Raw genomic sequence first — 17,316 nt, 5'->3', positions numbered from 1 at the left:
CGCTGGAGATGAGTTGACGGGACATGTTTGCTGAGGATCACGGATAAGGAGAAACTGAGATTGTGTGTGGGATAATGAAAAGTGAATGTATAGGTAATTGTGTTATGACTTCTGAGATGCAATGATAGAGAAGTCAATGGTGCAAAGCGTGGTTTTAAATTTTATATCGTCTTCTCCTCTCACTCTCCATCGCGATAACACCGAGTGGATATTCCGCCGAAGCTCCTCCAGCTCCTCCAGCCCTAGTTGGGAGGAGCTCCTCCCGCAGCACGCCCCACAGCCTTGGCAACAGTCTAGTAAATTAACTTCGGAGAGGAGCTCGATAAGGTGGAGGACCGAGCTTATCGGATATGGAACTATCGGAATTGTTGCAAGCAGCACATGTTCTATCAATGATGCTGGTGGAGGCACTGCACAAGCCCATAGCGGGTCAGCCAAGACCCATGCCTTGCGCTCCTCCTAGGGGTCGCCTTATGCACATTGTATGACTTCAAGTATTACATGCAGACCTCGCTTATCATATACCACTCAAGGCATTATAAAACCTCAATCGAAAGGCCTCATTAGCCACTCTATCCAACATCAATCACCACACAAATATCATTACACATACCAAGTCATGGCACCCGCAGCCCCCTTCAACCCACCGTCTGCCGACCTTCCCGGCAAGCCTTTTGTGCCAGAATGGGTCCCCCCTCCTGTCACTAAGGAAAAGCATAACTTTGCCGAGCTCAAGTCGATTGATCTTTCGCTTCTTGATTCAGAGGACCCAGCTGTTGTGGATGACCTTGTCCAACAGGTCAAAGTAGCTATCCGCGATGACGGATTTTTGTTCCTTGAGAACTATGGAGTCTCTTTAGAGCAGGTAAGTAATGCAAGCTACGAAGAGAATAGCAACAGCATTGACTGTCGTACGTCTAATAGCTGCATCGTCAATTCGCCCTGGCACAATACCTATACAACAACATCAGCGAGGAGGACAAAGAGCGCCTTCTTTTCCACCCCGATAGCGGAAAGTGGTCTGGTTACAAGCATCCGTATGGATTTAAGGTAAGAAAATATTACTCCTGCCCGTGCCATCTACTTAACCGGATATTAAATCCTTGTTCTTATCCTCAGCGCCACCGTGGAGCACCCGACGGCATCGAACAATTCAACTGGTACAAGCCCGAGTGGGAAGACATCAACCGCGTCCCAACCTGCCTGCACCCCTTCATGGACGAAATCGAGGCTTTCAGCAATTACCTCACTAAGTCCGTGAACCGACGACTTCTGACGGTCTTGTCACGGGTCCTAGAATTACCAGACGACTATCTCTGGGACAATGTACAATCCCACGGCAGCCCAACCGGCGAAGGCTACTTCCGCCATGCGCTCTTCCGACCCGTCCAGAAGCAAACACAAGAAGCATCCAAGGGCCTTCGCATGCACGGCCACACAGACTTTGGTCTGACAACACTGCTGTTCTCTGTCCCCATCTCGTGTCTCCAGATCTGGGGCCGCGACGAACAATGGTACTACGTGCCCTACAAGCCTGGTGCGCTTGTTATTAACATTGGTGATACATTGGAGATTGTCTCGGGTGGACATTTCAAGGCAACTCGTCACCGTGTCTTCAGGCCGCCTGCCGATCAGTTGCACGAGGAGCGGCTTTCGCTGGTGCTGTTTAATAGTTCCATTGGTGATTTGCGTATGGCTCCTGCGCATGGTGAGTGAATGGCATCTCGACACACGATACTAGGAGAAATACTAATGTCTCTTGTTAGACTCGAAACTTATTCAACGAGAGGGCTGTGTCGAGGAGCAGGGAGTTTATAAGGAGTTCAAGAAGCTCACGTCGCAGGGCAAGCTTGTGCCTACCAACCGTCAATGGCGCGAGATCCAAATTGCGACGTGTACAGACCCAACAGATACCGTCAATAACAGAGTGGGTGCTCATCAAGTGCTCATCGATGGCAAGGTCATGCATCAGCGGGAGTACATGGGGGTCAAAGTTGTCCTGCCTGTATGAATAGCCAAACAAGGTCGCGGTGAGAGGTTAGGGAAGTGATTGTCTTTAGAATTATGGAGTTGTATGCAATTATAGGTCATATTTGATTTTCAGCTTTTGGTATTCATTTTGAGTCTTCTTGATTCTTGATGTCACGACCCTAGCCCGACACCCTTATGAGATGGCATGCTACAGGTAGTATTGGCTTAATGAAGGGATATCAGGAACTGCTGTCTCTTTCCAATAGGCTGTATACAGAATATAACTAGACACAGATGTGGTACCCCTATAAAATGTATTATGCTATAACTATCCCCTTAATCTAAATCCTAACTATAGTTCACCTATGTCTAACCCACTCGTAGAGATTACCAAATCGCAATTCAAAGTGGCACCTGCATTGGCGTTATCGTGAAAACAACAAACCCCATTTCCTGAAAGATTAAGCGGTGTAAGGAAAAATCTCCGCGATGATTACTCTACATAAATCCCGCGTGTTGGGCTGTGGTATACAATGGCTATCAATATAACCAGCTAAGCGAGGAAGCGCGATATAAACCAAGGAAGTCGCCGACTCCACATGATAGAGATCTGAACCAGATCGCTTATAAGGTATTAAAGTGGGCCTATCAGCATCAGCCAGCCACAAATCCTTATATCTATACTAAACATGGCTAAGAATACCGGGTATCGCTGTAAGAAATTATCTTAGGGTCCCAGATTTATCTAATATAAATCAGTACTTGTTATAATAAGCACGCGGGTGACGCGTAGATACGCGGTTTCGGCCAATACTTCTGCGACGGGCTGTAAACTAGATCGCTTATAATAAGGTTTTGAAGGGGATCTATCTAGTAGCGCGAGCCATAAACAATCCATCGTTCGCCAAACGAGACACCCCAACCCCGCAGAAGATCTAAGCGCAAATTAGGCACGTTGTCTTGCATCCAGTGGAGTAATTTGGGCATCACCGTAGCTTGACAGCTGGCTTTCGTTATGGTAGATTGAAATAAACCACTATAAATTTATCTATAATGCTTGGACAATTTCCTTTCTCTCATATCTCTAAGCAGACCTTCTTTTGAGTAAAGCTGTTGTCAAGTCTACGCTATTCCACCATGAGTGTATGTCTCCTCATCCTTATTCCTACGCTTTTGTGATTTACTTCCACGTCTTACGGTCTCCTTTAAGTCCTACTTAGGGGCCTCGCACATTGCAAATTCGATCCACTTATGATAAGGCAACAATAACTGATCCTATACAGGACGATGAGCAGCATGATCAAACCTTTGAACAACACCAGCAACATGCCTCACCGACCTATGCAGCGCTGGTTTCGACCTTAACAAAAGGGGCCCATGTTATAATCCGTGGGAGGCCCTGTAAAATTCTCGAGATCAGCAAAATTGGAACCAATATCCATCTGGTCGCCCGAGACATTTTTACGGATAGAATTCTGTCGGACGATATCGAATCTACTCAGTCTGTGGAGATTCCGCATGTATACAGAAATGAATATATGTTGGTAAGTATTCTAAACAATTACCAGTATTCACTGTGGGTATACTAAGACAGGTAGGTTAATATTGATGAGGGGTTCCTCAATCTCACGAACCAAGATGGGACGATGAAAGACAATGTAAAAGTCCCCGGTGGTGGGTTAGGACAACAGATTGAGCAAGATTTTGAAGCGGGAACCGACCTGCGTAAGTCGAATACTGCCTTCAGGGCTATAAGTCAGATCTATCCATCAGGTGATTTCTAACCGCCTGTATATCATTAGTCATTGCCGTTATCTCAGCGATGGGTGAAGAACATGCTGTAAGTGTGAGAGAAGCCCCCAAGGGTTCCTAAAGAGGGCTTCTTCAGGTGTCGCTGTGATTGCCTGAGGCACCAACAATACTCCTCCGTTATAATGCTTTTCAGAGAAAACAGGAAATTACCCAATTTTATCTAGGTCTTAGACATGTTATCCATCTAGAAATGAAATAGGTGATAGTCCATTTTAGTAAATGGTAGATCCAATGGTAACTGTATACCCATACACAGTCTAAGTAATTTTCAAAGGCGCTTTAGGTGTCCCACAGCTTCATATCCATGCGCGGTTGCGATCAAGATTTCGACGTAGTTGCGGCTTTGTCTGTTGAACTAATGCCATGGTATCAATTAGGTATCAGTTACTATCCCCACCTTTTCAATAGAGTGCAACATCTGGTTAGTAGGTTTCTAGCTTACCCCCTTCCTATAGGTCAAGCAAACACCTCTGGGTAGAAAATTAACCAATATATAACTTGTGAAAGGATTGGCTTAAATAGGCGCTACGCCTAATTGGATGGACGACGTCACAGATGCTATAGAAAAATATTCTGGTATAGCTTGTATGTATCAGTTGTCTTGTACCTTTCCAGTGGTAGATATGCTCGTAGTAAAGAGAAGCATGTCCATAACGCAGGTTAGGACTTGAAAGGCAATCACAACTAAGGACAACGACGCCTTACCGTTTTGGCACAGACCACTAGTCCTTATTCGATCTAGTGTACGATACTTTAGGGGAGAGGAAAATTGTGTGGGGGCGAACCGGGAATTTTGCAGGGCGGAAAGCGGCCACAAAAGTTAGGTCTAACCTCCAAACCCCCACTCGTATCAATTTATTATCTATCAATCAACCGCAGATAACTATGGCCAAATCCAAAGCCGCCAAGCGCAAGCGCAACGCGCAAGTCGAGCTTCCACAAAAAGTCCCAAAGGCCGCTCCTACACTGACACCTCCTCCCGATGGCGAGCCCAAACACCTCAAGACGGTCGTGCCAGACGAGGATCTCGAGATCACGATCGACACGCTCACGACTCTTGCACAATACCCGGCCCTGACCAAGTCGAAGGCATGTAAGGACCTGCGAGCTGCAGTCTATGACTTCCGTCAGGCGTGCACTACGGGCGTCAATGCTGCTGGTACGCGACTGCGATATCACTAATTAATAGCAGCAGCTAATCATTCGATAGAGGGCGCAAACTTAACGGCACGAATCACCGGTGCTCTAGCCGACGAGAAATACATCGATGCTAAGATCCTACTCGCTGAGATGAGAATCCGGGGCGAACAACCCAAGATCGGAGCCTTGTGTCGCTGGGTCCGGGATCTAGATGTCGTCAGCGGTCTCTCAACGCAACCCGATGCAATTGATCGTGTCCCCCTTGAGCGCAGCGCAAAGGAATTGGAACTCCTCCGCGTCCTCGATGCTATCCTGCGCGTCAGCACCCCCATTGACACCAACCCGGATGCCGTCGACTCCACCTCTCCCATCGCCTTCCAGTCCATCTGGGACCTCCGCCCCTCGTCCGCGCCCCTCCCCGTCTACGCCTCAGTGCTTGACAAATCCATTCTAGCCGACGCGCCCAAGTCGCCATCGGCCCTCCGCGTCATCGAGACTACTCCCGGCCCACTCCGCAAACCTCCAAACCACCATCCCGCCATCCTTTATACCTCCGCCCCGAACGCCGTCCCACTGGCCCCCGTCGGCCCAACCATAACATACCACCCACACCCCGCCGTGCCAGGCCTTGGCCTAGCCCTAAATGTCCTCTCCCCCGCCGAATGCAAAGCAATTATTGCGGCAGGTGAATCCGTCAATTTCCTACCGGACGCGCCCCTCCGCGAAGATGGCGACATGAGCATCCTAGCCCACAATTTTTACTGGGTTGTCGACACCACTTTCCACGACATGCTCTGGGCACGAATCTCCAGTTACGTACCTCAGTCGATCAACGGCCGTCTAGCCCGAGGTATCAACCGCCGCTTCCGTGTATACCGATACGTCCCCGGTGCTGAGTACCGGTGCCACATTGACGGTGCCTGGCCGCCGTCTGGCATTCTTCCCGATGACACGTATGTATATGATGCCTCGCCCGAGGATAAGAGGCAGAGCTCTATGTACACCTTCCTACTATATCTGAATGATGAGTTCGAGGGCGGAGAGACGACCTTCTTCATGCCTGCTGCGCGGGAGGGAACCCTTAATGCGTACCCGGTGCGACCTGTCATGGGAGCCGTTGCGATTTTCCCGCATGGAGAGGCCAATGGGGCCTTGTTACATGAGGGGACTGGGGTAAGGAAGGGTGCGAAGTATATCATCAGGACGGACGTAGAGTATGATGTTAAGCCTTGCGAAGAGTAATTATGAAGATTTGCAGAGTCGTATATATCACGGTGATGAATAAAGGTGGATCCCTCGATATCGGTTATGCCTGATTAGGTATGCCGTATCAGTCCCTATTTTACCGACATCTTGGCATAGAACAACCGGCCACGCAAGTTAGACTTATTTCCACTCAGGGTTGCATCGCGTTGGATTGCATTGCTTGTTTATTTTAAGCTACTTGGATCGCTCACCTTATCTTGGCAATTTATCGCTATATACTCAATAGTGCTCTTATGCTGTTTTCCTGGGCCATGCCGAACTACCGATTGACCAGTAAAATATGTGCAGATAGCCGAACATATATATTTCTATCAATCCGGGTAAGGTACCCAATGATTTAAATTGCCCACAACTAGATCAGTGAACCTCCCAAATCATACTAAATGGGGAATGGAACACAAGTATCGAATTGGAAACTGGGAATGTTCGCGTGGTCTTGCTTTTTGGCTTTTATACTAAGGTGTCCTATCTAGATTAGTGGTATACTATCCGCTCCTAACTTGACGTGTCTATCGCTATGCTTGTCTCTCGGCTGCACGATTATTGCCTCCAGTAACCACAGGCCCTTCCAATCATGCCCACTGTTGATGCTTATCGACGACGCAGGTTTATCGCGGTCCAAACCAAGGTCTAACCGACTACTGTCCTAGCTCTGCTGCTATAGGTATCTAGAGGGATTCTGACTGGCTCGATATCCGTATTATTAATGGCGTGCTCTCTAACTAACTAGCCGTAAGCTTGTATTTATAATGCATCCGGTTGGATTTCAAATCACCAACGCATCGGTAGCGCGATGCAGATACATTGTTGAGCAGCAGTTATTATAGCCATTCGACACGCCCTTGGGAAGACGAGATGTTTATTATAAATGCTATGTTCTTCCCTTTAGCTGGATCAAGCCTCAGAAGTCAGACCCCTCTCATTGCTACAATACCTACCCACAATAAAGCCATGTCCCAATCAAAACCCTCGATTATCATTGTTCCCGGCTCGTTCAGTCTGCCCGAGTTCTATGACGCGGTTACAGATAGAGTAGCATCCAAAGGCTACGAGATCAAAGCCATTCGTCTCCGCAGCACCGAGAAACTTCAACAACCTGCAACCATGTACGATGATGCGGCCGCGATTGCCAACGAGGTTGCGGCGCTAGTGGATCAAGGAAAGGAGGTGATCTTAGTGGCTCACTCGTATGGCGGGGTGCCTGCCAGCGAGAGCATCAAAGGACTAGCCAAGACAGAGGATTCCGGGAAGGCAGGTGGTATTGTAAACCTGGCATATCTGACGGCGGTGGTGCCCGAATTGGGCGCATCTTCGGCGGATGTGTTGGCTGATATTCCGACTGAAAATCGTGTTGAATTACAACTTGAGGTTGGTCTCGCTCTCTGTCTCTCTCACCCTACCCACGCTTTGACTTCGGGACTTTGTTTCGTATTGTGGGTGATTGTTAATGAAATCCATAGGATGATGGATACTTGGTTATGGCCAATCCGACCGCGTCCGCTTCACTATGCTTCTCAGACCTCCCAGTCGAGGAAGGCGAGGCATGGATGAAACGATTCGCTCGACATTCGGCTGCCAGCTTCACAAACCCACTGACGTACGCTGGGTATAAGGACTTACCAGTTTCATATTTGCTCTGTGCGGATGATAAGGTGATCCCAGCTCGGGAGCAGCAGAAGGGGATCGATATGATTGAGAGAGAGACTGGTAGGGAGGTTGACGTGACCGTGATTCAAACGGGACATTTTCCTATACCTAGTGCACCTGAAAAGGTGGTAGATTGGATTACAAGCCTAGCATCGCGGTATGAGAAAGGTAAATAGGTAGAGAATAAAGAGAAAAATAGAACACACCTAATAACTACAGGCTCCTATTATACTTTCAAATGTCTTTGCTTCAGCTGGTCCACAGCCTTCTGGCCAAGATCCATGAAGCTGCCACCATTCATTAGCTGCAACACCGTCACATCGACGCCAAATGACTGTTTCCACCAATTGCGAAGTTCGATTGACACGAGAGAGTCCACACCAAAATCGTGTAACGACAACCCCAAATTTGTTGCTTCATCGGCGCGTCGCGTCGTATACGCGGAAGCCTGGCGAGCGATCTCTGTAGCTGCTCTTTCAACACTAGACTGCTCTTGCAATATGCCCGGGTTATCATGGATAGCCGCAAGGAACGACCTGAGACCACCGTCTTCGCGTTCACTACCATCATGGGTGGATGCATCTTTCTGCATATGAGTGCGATTAAAAGCGGTACGTGGATCTCGTTGCCACATGAACTGATTCTTTGCAATGCCGACTTTGGACTGTAGACCGTGGAGCAGCTGGTAGGGGGATCGGAACCCATCTAGCGGATTGAATACTGATGAATATTCATGTCGCGGATGAGATCGAATAATGGCCAAATGGAAACAGCTTAAAAGGCTATTTTCTGATATGGGGGCACCCATCTGCTGCACTATCGATCGGTGAAGAGATGCATTTCGACTGACGAATCCTATCTCGTCCACTACGCCCAAGTCGACCACCGATGCAGCGAGTCCTTGGGATTGACGGAACTGGGCAAAGGCATCAAGGAAAGTGTTGGCGGCCGCGTAGTTCGACTGGCCGTAGTTTCCAAATGTTCCGGATAGGGAAGAGGCCATGACGAAGAAATCCATATTTGTTGGTAGTGCCTTGTGTAGATTCCATGTTCCGTCAACCTTAGGCTTCAGAGCTGTATTCCAAGTTTCCAAATTCATATCCATGACTCCAGTGTCTGCAAGAACCATGGCTAACTGAATGACTCCTGCAATAGGAGTTGTAACACTTTCTATAACCCGTTTAACGGTTGCCAGATCAGTAACATCACCTGCAAATGGGAAGACCTGACATCCCATATCACACAATTCGTGTATAAGTGTTTTGTCCTCATCCCTTTCTCCTGCTGAGCGAGAGAGGAAAACTAGATTCTTGGCCCCGTGGTAGACCATCCATCTTGCGAGGGATGCACCGATGCCCCGCATTCCACCTACCAAAAGGTAGGCCCTGTCTCCTCGAAGGTCCAACACTGGAACCCTAGTGGCCATGGGAAGGTCAGGCGAGTCGGAAAACTGCAGAATAAGCTTGCCGATGTGTTGCCCCGTTTGTAGGTACCGGAAGGCATCTTCAACCTCACTGACGGGAAATGTCTTGACCGGGCGGATGGGATGTATAGCTCCCTGCTTGTAAAGATTAACAATGGTGGCTAGTTGTTCTTGAACCCATTCGGGCTCAAGCACGGATAGAGTTGCAATGTCAGCTCCGATATACGATCGGTTGGCCAAGAACGGGCTCATGGCCAGTTTTCCACGACCAAGAAGATCGCGTTTACCAATTTCAATCATACTTCCTCCCTCTGCAACACATTTCCAGGACGCATGTAACTGCTCGCCTGATAGTGAGTTAAGCACTACGTCAACTCCCCGGCCACAGGTTGCTCTCATAACTCCATCAAGGAAGGTGGTATCACGTGAGTAGAATATGTCTTCTCTCTCCACACCCATCTCGTTCACCAGGAATTTAATCTTGTTCGGTGAGCTTACTGTCGCGTAGACCTTCGCACCAATCCACTTTGCATAGTGGATGGCTGCGATACCAACTCCTCCTGCAGCACTATGAATAAGAATGCTTTGGTCCCGTCGAAGGTTCGCTTTTTCCCGTAACGTTCTGAGCACAGTCAGGTAGACAGTCGGCAGTGTACTAGCCTCCTCAAAGCTGCAGTCATCTGGAATCCGAATGCAGAGGTGGCTAGGTAGCTGCAGTACCGTTGTATAGCTGGTGCTCTCAACAGTGAGGGCCATCACTCGATCACCGACAGATACGTTCTTGACATTGGACCCAACCGCTGTGACAATACCTGTACTATCTGTACCTACCAACTCCTGGCCACAATCAATGGGGACAACTCCCATGGCAAGAAGAAGTTCTTTGAAATTCATGCTGATTGACATCGTCTTGATTCTCACTTCATTGGCGCCTACCAGTTTCAATGGTTGGGATACCCAACGCAACGTATTGAGTAATCCCGGTCGACCTATCTCTAGGATAGCTTTCTCACCTCCCCCGCTGCTCTGAGCCAGGGCCTCAGAAACTGAGAGCCAGTGCATGCGGCCAACATGAATGGTACCATTGACCCAAGCATATTCTTGGTCTGGGTCAAATTCGGACTCTTCGGTGTTCTCAGCTGTCCTCTGTTGTATGTGTTGCAAAAGAAGGGAGATTGCCTCCATAGAGCCCGGTCCGAAACTTTCTAATTCAAGGGTAGAAAAGGAGACACCAAGTTCAGACCTTAGCGTTCGTGCCATACCCAGCACCTGAGAGAACCGCGGATCTTGTGGGAGGATCTGTGCGGCATGGGTTATCCACAAGAGTCTAGATGAGGAATGATGGTTGAATATCTGCAGGAAAGTATCGAGGTTCTCTTCTGTGATACTGTCGAAAAATGGTGCCTCAAGGTCGAGCAGAAAGACAATGTCCTGGTCGGCTGGTAGGTCGTCTCCCCAGCTCACCAGGTCAACTTTGTATCCATCTGAGATAAGCCGTTGGCGTAAATCATGGACTACCGGATGAGACGTGCCAGTGTAAAGCACAGTTACCCTCTTCACATAGGATAGCGGCGCAGGTGTTGCAACCAGCATAGTGTTGAGCTGGTATGGGCGTTCGGCATCAAGAGCTGAGGAATCAATACCGGTGAATCCAGCGGCACGCAGTCTACAATTCCATTCCGTAGGGCTGATGTAGGGCTCGCTGGGGCGTCCATCATCTTTACCGAGCCACCAGCCGGGGAACAATCCGAAGATGAAATTTGTCCATTTTGAAACAGGGCATAATTCTTGTAACAAGAGACGACCGTCTTGCTTGAGCAACTTCCTAGTATGCTTCAGAGTCTCGGTCAACTTAGGAGTTGCGTGTAGGATATTAGAGGCAATAATCAAATCATAATGGGCCTCCGGGAAGCCCTGCTCAATAGGATCCCTAGAAATGTCCAGCACGTCGTAGCGAATTCGAGGTCGATCGTGGAACCTTTCCTGCGCATCGACAAAAAAGCCCGACGAGATATCCGTATACATATATTCCTGGTAAGTATCTTCTCCAGCCTCGGATCGCAATAACTCGAGTATCTTTGCAGTCAGTCCTCCGGTACCGGCGCCAATTTCTAGCACAGTCATTCGAGGCCGTAGATGACCCAAGAGTTGCAAAAAGCCTTTGTAATCATGCTTGTCCTGTAAACAGTCGTAGTAACGGGCTAACAGGCCATCTCGTCGCATCAACTCAAGCGGGTTAGTCCTGCCCCTGAAAATGTCCAACATGTGCCTATAGCAAAGGAACAAGATGCGAGATCCTGGAATCATTGTTCCATCAGTATGACTTGCGACCAGACTGTGGATCAATTCTTTCCTATCGCTAGCACTAAGATTGAATAGATCTTTTGCGTCGGGCACTAGAGGGGAGCCTTCCTTCTGCGCTTTCGAAGGCTGTTCAGACATCCATGTCCGATACAATTCGAGATGTGGTTGAGTTGTAGGAATTCCATCGATATCGTCCATCAGGTCTATGGCACAAAGCAAAAATATTCGCTCAATCAGAGGATTTGCTGAGAGTAGCTCGGCCTGCTGGGCTGGTTGGACAAGACTTGTAGAATCCACAAAGTGGATGTCAGGCTTCCAGACCAGCTGGGCCGATTCAGATTGCTGCTCCTGTTCGTTTCCGTCTGTTTCTGGCGCCGAAAGCTCCAGACCTTTCACAAAAAAGATAAGAGTATCCTTGACGACACCGTGGGATTGAATTGTCTGCTTCCGGGCAGTGGTATTCAAATGGATATCATGCTCGCCCACGCCCCCTCGTATATACATCTCCTCGATGAATGTAGGTAAGCGGGACTTTTCCAAGAGGCGTGGCTGGCCTTGATATATGGCTACGAAAGCGGACTGTAGAATCAAGTCGGTTGTTGTTGGGTGCAAAGTATATGACGATCCGGGTGCTCTGCTATCCTGGATGATGGCAGATGCGGTACTTTCACTAACGCTTGCAGTGATTTGCTGCAAACCAGCAAAATGAGGGCCGTACTTAAGGCCAGCCCTGCTCATCGCTCGATACCACCGTTTTGGGTCCACTATTCTCGAAAAAGAGGTCACTGTAGGTATTCCTCCAGGGGAGATCTCGCCGCCTGCGACCAGTCCCATGCAATGCTGTGTCCACACGGAACCAGTGTGGGACAAAATAGAAAATTCAAAGAATCTGGAATTCAAACTGTCGGTAAGATGATGAGGTTGAAGCCTGGTAATGATCTCAGTCGGTACCTTGTCGTCAAGCACCATCGCCGTCTTAAAGGAAATATCTCGCACTGTAAAGTCCTTCAGATTCGTTATCTGCCAAACGGCATGGCCAGCCATTGCAATATAGGCCGCAGCTGGAAAAACAATATCAGAACCCACACAGTGATCACGTAGCCAAGATACATCTCCAAGTCGCAGGATGTTTCTCCAAACGGGTTCGAGATCACTGCTTTCAATTGTCCGAGCACCAAGTAACTCATGGTGCGGGAATCTTTGGAACCGGGAAGACTTCATGGATCGGGACTCTGACCACCAACGCTCTGCATAGTGCCATGGATACAACGGCAGATCATGCAAGGCTTTGGGAATGGTTGCTGGGAGGGGATATTTTATGTTCACGCCTCGAGACCAGAGCTCACCAACGCAAGACAAAAATGTCACAACTGCATTTGAGCCGCGTGAAAGTACAGAAAGATACGGATTAGACACATTTTGAGCTCGGTAGATTTGTTTGATCGGGCCAGCCAGTGCCGAATGCGGTCCAATCTCCAAATATAGGCCATTTGCTCCAACCTCTGACTGAAGAAGAGAGTTAAACCCTTGATAGAACCAAACGGGGCTTTCCATGTTCAGACGCCAATAGCTGGATCCAAAATCCTCTGGTTCATGCAGTTGTCTAGATAACACTGTAGAGTGAAATGGAACGTTTGGGCGCTTGATCGCTGGTTGATTGGCCATGAGACTGTCGTATAGGTGTCCCACGTCCTGCATGTGATCTATAAATGTTTAGCCATGTCCTTAAGGTAGACGAATTGGATTACTGACGTGAGTGATATGCCTTATTCACCTTCAAGAACCGCTGAAAGGCATCTGGACGGTCATTTCGAATAGCGGAAAGGACTGATTCAATGACATCTGCATCCCCTGACAAGGTAACACTCGAGGGGCTATTTTCGCAGGCAATTACAACACCTGGTCGAAGCCAGTGAACAACGTCATCATATCCGAGCCCCACAGCCGCCATGGCTCCTTCACGAGTCTGCTCCTTAGATGCGGCACCTCGATAGTATGCGAGAAGGACTGCATCGTGCATGCTCACAGAGCCTGCGGCATACGCGGCGGCAATTTCTCCACTGGAATGACCGACGACTGCGGAAGGAAAGATTTCCCACCGTGCTAGATGGTTGCAAAGTGCAATTTGAAGGGCAGTACAAACAGGCTGCGCAACTTCTGCTTTAGAGAGCAGACTCGTTTCCGGCGGCGTCAATAGTTGCTCCTCTATCCGCCATTCAGGTGGGTCCTTTTGCTTTTGCAAAAGCTTGTCCATCTGCCTGATATCATGAACAAATTCAGGATATGTTTTAAGCAGTTCCCTTCCCATCCCAGCCCACTGTGCACCTTGGCCGGTGAAAACAAATGCAACCTTTTTCTGAAGGTGGCTTGTAAAAGAAGGTGAGACGAAAGCCTCATCGTGATTCCCATTGCTAATGAAAAAGCCACGGACAGGAAGATGCTCCCGGCGCTCCGCCAAGGTATATTCTAGATCAGTCAGTCTATCTGGATGTTTAGTGACGTAGTCCTGGTAGTTATTTTGCATCTTTGTCAATGAATCCGAATGGCCTGCTGACAACAGCAGAAGTTTAAAATCTGGTGCCTGTTCGGCCGGCGACTCGGTATTGGATAGGCCGAAGGAGGCAGGGGAATCCAGGATAATCTGAGCTGTCAGCTCTGTATGCAAAAGTATAGAAGCCCTGTGTAGCCTACGTGGACATTGGTTCCGCCGATCCCATAACTATTGATGCTGATGCGCTCCTCTCGATCCTCTGGCCAGTGCATCGGCTCAATTGGAACTGTTAGCCGGGCTTCATCCCATTGAACTGCGGATTCTTAGCCTTCCGTAGCTCATTTGTGGGTAGGTCATATACCTACTCCTAGGGCTCGGGGTATTGAATTTGATATTGGGTAAAATAGTGCGATTTTCCAACTCGACGATTGCTTTCAGAATGCTGCTGATGGCCGAAGCCCCTTCCGAATGCCCTAGATTTGGTTTTACCTTCAGATTTTGACTATAAGCATATGAGTAGCAGCAGGTGAGAGTTTTATCGCTACATACAGCTCCAATATATATTCCCTTGTCCCCAAAGACGCGGGCTACTGCAGCTGCCTCAATGGCGTCGCCCATCGCTGTGCCTGTTCCGTGGCACTCCACCATGGCTGTTCGCGCGGGGTCAACGCCTGCATTGCGATAAGCTGCCTTGATAAGAGTTTCCTCCGCGTTGATATTTGGCGCCGTGAGGGCGGATGACTTTCCACCTGCATTGGTGCTAGTTCCTCGAATTACAGCTCGGATTGGGTTACCATCGCGGATGGCCTCGTCCAGACGCTTGATATAGAGACAGTTGACACCATCAGCGCGGACATAACCATTCGCAGTGGCATCAAACGTTTTGGATGAGGCGTCCGGGGAGATTGCCCCGCCATCTGCCATCAGCATGGTAGTTTCCGGTGACAGAATGATATTGGCACCGGCAACAATCGCAGAGGAGCACTCGCCCAGCTGAATCGACTGACATGCAAGGTGAATGCCTAATCCACTCCCCGAGCATCCAACACGAAGTGTCATACTGCTAACAGTCAACATTACATCTCATACATCAGTGGTGGACGCACCTCGGCCCTCTTAAATCGAACTCGTATGAGATACGGTTCGCTTGCATAAGGTCCATATAGCCAGTAATCACGTTAAATCCTCTATTCTGTGCATCCTTGGCATGGAGATTGCTCCATTCTTCACCAAAGCTGGCGGCATAACATCCGATATTTTTGCCTCTCCAGCCGGTCTCAGCAGCACTTTCGAAAGCCTCACGCACAACTTCCAGCAACAATCTTTGATGCGGGTCAAGGTTTTCGATCTCTTTTCGTCCCATGGAGAATAATGATGAGTCGAAGTTGGACAGCTCAACATCTTCCAGCCAATAGCCCTGCTTTGAGGAGAGGCTGCCTGGCTTGCCCTCGGGATCGTAAAAGCCATCAACATTGAACCGAGTTGGTGGAACAGTTCGTCGAGCATCTCGTTTGTTCAACAAAAAGTCATAGAGAGCCTCAGAGTCTCGAATGCCCCCGGGTAGCCGCATGCCCATTCCGCAAATTGCAATGGGCATTGCGCATGGCCGTTCAGTCGGACAATGAGGAACCGTAACAATAGAAGGCATTGTACGCAATGACTTTGCACTTAAGTGTAATGGACCTATTGAGATGAACACAAAGTAGGTTCTTAAGAATGCTCTTGCTTATGTTCTTGAGTCCCACCGGGGAGACTCGTGGACACACAATACTGAAAACCAATGTCCATTGTATTCAGTAATACACAGGGATGCGAATCTTAGACCTGGCTAAAGCCAAGGTCTACTGTAGCAGATCCTTCAGGATCAATGACACCAAGTAGGTGGGTCCACTCCAACCCACGGAGGAAACAATGCCCCGACAGCTTGCCACTAATGCACCCCGCCGATAGTGCTTAGGTTATCACGAACTCTACTTATCCGGGCGAGAAGCATCTGTGCTCTAGTGGTGTGGCGGAAGGATTTCTGAGATGAGGTTGAAGCGAGGAGTCGCAGACGCCTGATTCCGTAGATCCCGTGGCTCCAGAACTTCCGTTGATTGTGCCCAAGGAGAGAGGCCAATGAAAACGAGGATTCTAAGCCTCCATCTCACAGCCATTAAATATGCACATGTGTAAATAACAAAGTACATTGCCTCGGGAAAGTGTGCATTGGCACAATCACAAGTATGTGATCGAGTAGCCCTTGAACAAGTATACTACTGTATTTGCTTATGCCTATTTTGTAGTACGCAATACTCACAGCTTAGGTTGAGGCTCGGTGCTGTCTTATCGGAATGTTACGCAGAGAGTCTTGAAATAAATCAATTGAGTATAACAATTCTGGCTTACATAGAAAAGAAATTGAGCCATACATGGCTAATTATTTGGGATCATGGACAGGGGCAGTTAGAGAAGTCAGTTTGCCAGTCCCCGCAGCACCTCAATGATCATTTCCGCAATCGCCGAAACATCTCTAGTTCTAGTAGGCATGACATGTTCACCCTCCCAAACGAATAGTCTTGCTGAGTCAGGTGAGCAACATTGATATAGCCAATCCGCTGAAGACCGAACGAGGTGATCACGCGTGCCATAGATGTGAAGGGTAGGAATTCGAAGCAGAGGGTCAAGCGACGATTTGCCTCCCACTTGATGACTCTCTCTTGAGCCTAGCCAAACAAGCGGTGCTGGCCCTGCAGCAAGAGTACCAAACTGAAAGAAAGGAAGGGATGTGAATCGCTCGGGATCGGTTTGCTGCCTGAAAAGTAGACTCGCTGCGATCTTAGCCCCTTGACTGAATCCCAGGAGTCCAACCCAAGGGCCCGTTGCTCCATTTCGATCATCATCCTCCATTGCTTTCTGCAAGCTGTGGTGGATCTGCTCAATGACCATGTCGGCATCCGTAGGATCTTCGTATATAAGCTTCACGCCTTGCCCTTTGCCTGGTCCAACTCCTAGGTCTGGTGGAAGCCAGGACCGGAAGGGACCCCATTCAGTGAAGACACCAGTTATGAGTGGACCAGGTGGTGCAAAGAAAGGGCCATCTGCATATACTAGTCTGGCATCGTTGGACAACTGAGCCTCGAGCACGCGGCACCCAATACGAAAAATCTGAGAGTTTGAGCCTCCGCCATGGAGGCAAAGGATCCTGGGGCAGGAAGATGCCGGATCAAGCGTGTTGAACTGCGTTGGCAATGGAGAGGCTGACATCTTAGGGAAGTCTGAA

General features: G+C 48.8%; 7 protein-coding genes across 7 annotated transcripts; 5 read left to right on the top strand and 2 right to left on the bottom strand.

The window, feature by feature from the left end:
- Positions 1–619: 619 nt before the first annotated feature.
- AO090010000397 (uncharacterized protein) lies at positions 620–1,054 on the top strand (the record flags this gene model as incomplete). Its single annotated transcript, XM_023233660.1, has 2 exons — positions 620–911; positions 972–1,054. 2 exons carry the CDS (start codon positions 620–622, stop codon positions 1,052–1,054), a joined length of 375 nt encoding a protein of 124 aa, XP_023094175.1.
- A 161-nt stretch (positions 1,055–1,215) lies between these two features.
- On the top strand, positions 1,216–2,140 carry AO090010000398 (uncharacterized protein; the record flags this gene model as incomplete). Its single annotated transcript, XM_023233659.1, has 3 exons — positions 1,216–1,708; positions 1,767–2,005; positions 2,087–2,140. The coding sequence occupies 3 exons, from the start codon at positions 1,216–1,218 to the stop codon at positions 2,138–2,140; spliced, it is 786 nt and encodes a 261-aa protein (XP_023094176.1).
- Positions 2,141–3,108: 968 nt separating this feature from the next.
- On the top strand, positions 3,109–3,844 carry AO090010000399 (uncharacterized protein; the record flags this gene model as incomplete). The annotated part of the gene is made up of 4 exons (XM_001827348.3): positions 3,109–3,114; positions 3,255–3,515; positions 3,570–3,696; positions 3,774–3,844. The coding sequence occupies 4 exons, from the start codon at positions 3,109–3,111 to the stop codon at positions 3,842–3,844; spliced, it is 465 nt and encodes a 154-aa protein (XP_001827400.1).
- An 824-nt stretch (positions 3,845–4,668) lies between these two features.
- On the top strand, positions 4,669–6,165 carry AO090010000400 (prolyl hydroxylase family protein; the record flags this gene model as incomplete). Its single annotated transcript, XM_001827349.3, has 2 exons — positions 4,669–4,942; positions 4,994–6,165. 2 exons carry the CDS (start codon positions 4,669–4,671, stop codon positions 6,163–6,165), a joined length of 1,446 nt encoding a protein of 481 aa, XP_001827401.1.
- A 975-nt stretch (positions 6,166–7,140) lies between these two features.
- Positions 7,141–8,012, top strand: AO090010000401 (alpha/beta hydrolase; the record flags this gene model as incomplete). The annotated part of the gene is made up of 2 exons (XM_001827350.1): positions 7,141–7,557; positions 7,650–8,012. The coding sequence occupies 2 exons, from the start codon at positions 7,141–7,143 to the stop codon at positions 8,010–8,012; spliced, it is 780 nt and encodes a 259-aa protein (XP_001827402.1).
- A 50-nt stretch (positions 8,013–8,062) lies between these two features.
- Positions 8,063–15,702, bottom strand: AO090010000402 (type I polyketide synthase; the record flags this gene model as incomplete). Its single annotated transcript, XM_023233658.1, has 6 exons — positions 8,063–13,266; positions 13,316–14,204; positions 14,255–14,367; positions 14,420–14,543; positions 14,604–15,114; positions 15,161–15,702. The coding sequence occupies 6 exons, from the start codon at positions 15,700–15,702 to the stop codon at positions 8,063–8,065; spliced, it is 7,383 nt and encodes a 2,460-aa protein (XP_023094177.1).
- Positions 15,703–16,508: 806 nt separating this feature from the next.
- AO090010000403 (uncharacterized protein) lies at positions 16,509–17,300 on the bottom strand (the record flags this gene model as incomplete). The annotated part of the gene is made up of 1 exon (XM_001827352.1): positions 16,509–17,300. The coding sequence occupies one exon, from the start codon at positions 17,298–17,300 to the stop codon at positions 16,509–16,511; it is 792 nt and encodes a 263-aa protein (XP_001827404.1).
- Positions 17,301–17,316: the final 16 nt, after the last annotated feature.

Source organism: Aspergillus oryzae, chromosome 8, assembly GCF_000184455.2.
Source record: "Aspergillus oryzae RIB40 DNA, chromosome 8".
Taxonomy (NCBI): domain Eukaryota; kingdom Fungi; phylum Ascomycota; class Eurotiomycetes; order Eurotiales; family Aspergillaceae; genus Aspergillus; species Aspergillus oryzae.
Note: the sequence above shows the minus strand (reverse complement) of the source record. Positions and strands in the feature narration are given on the sequence as shown.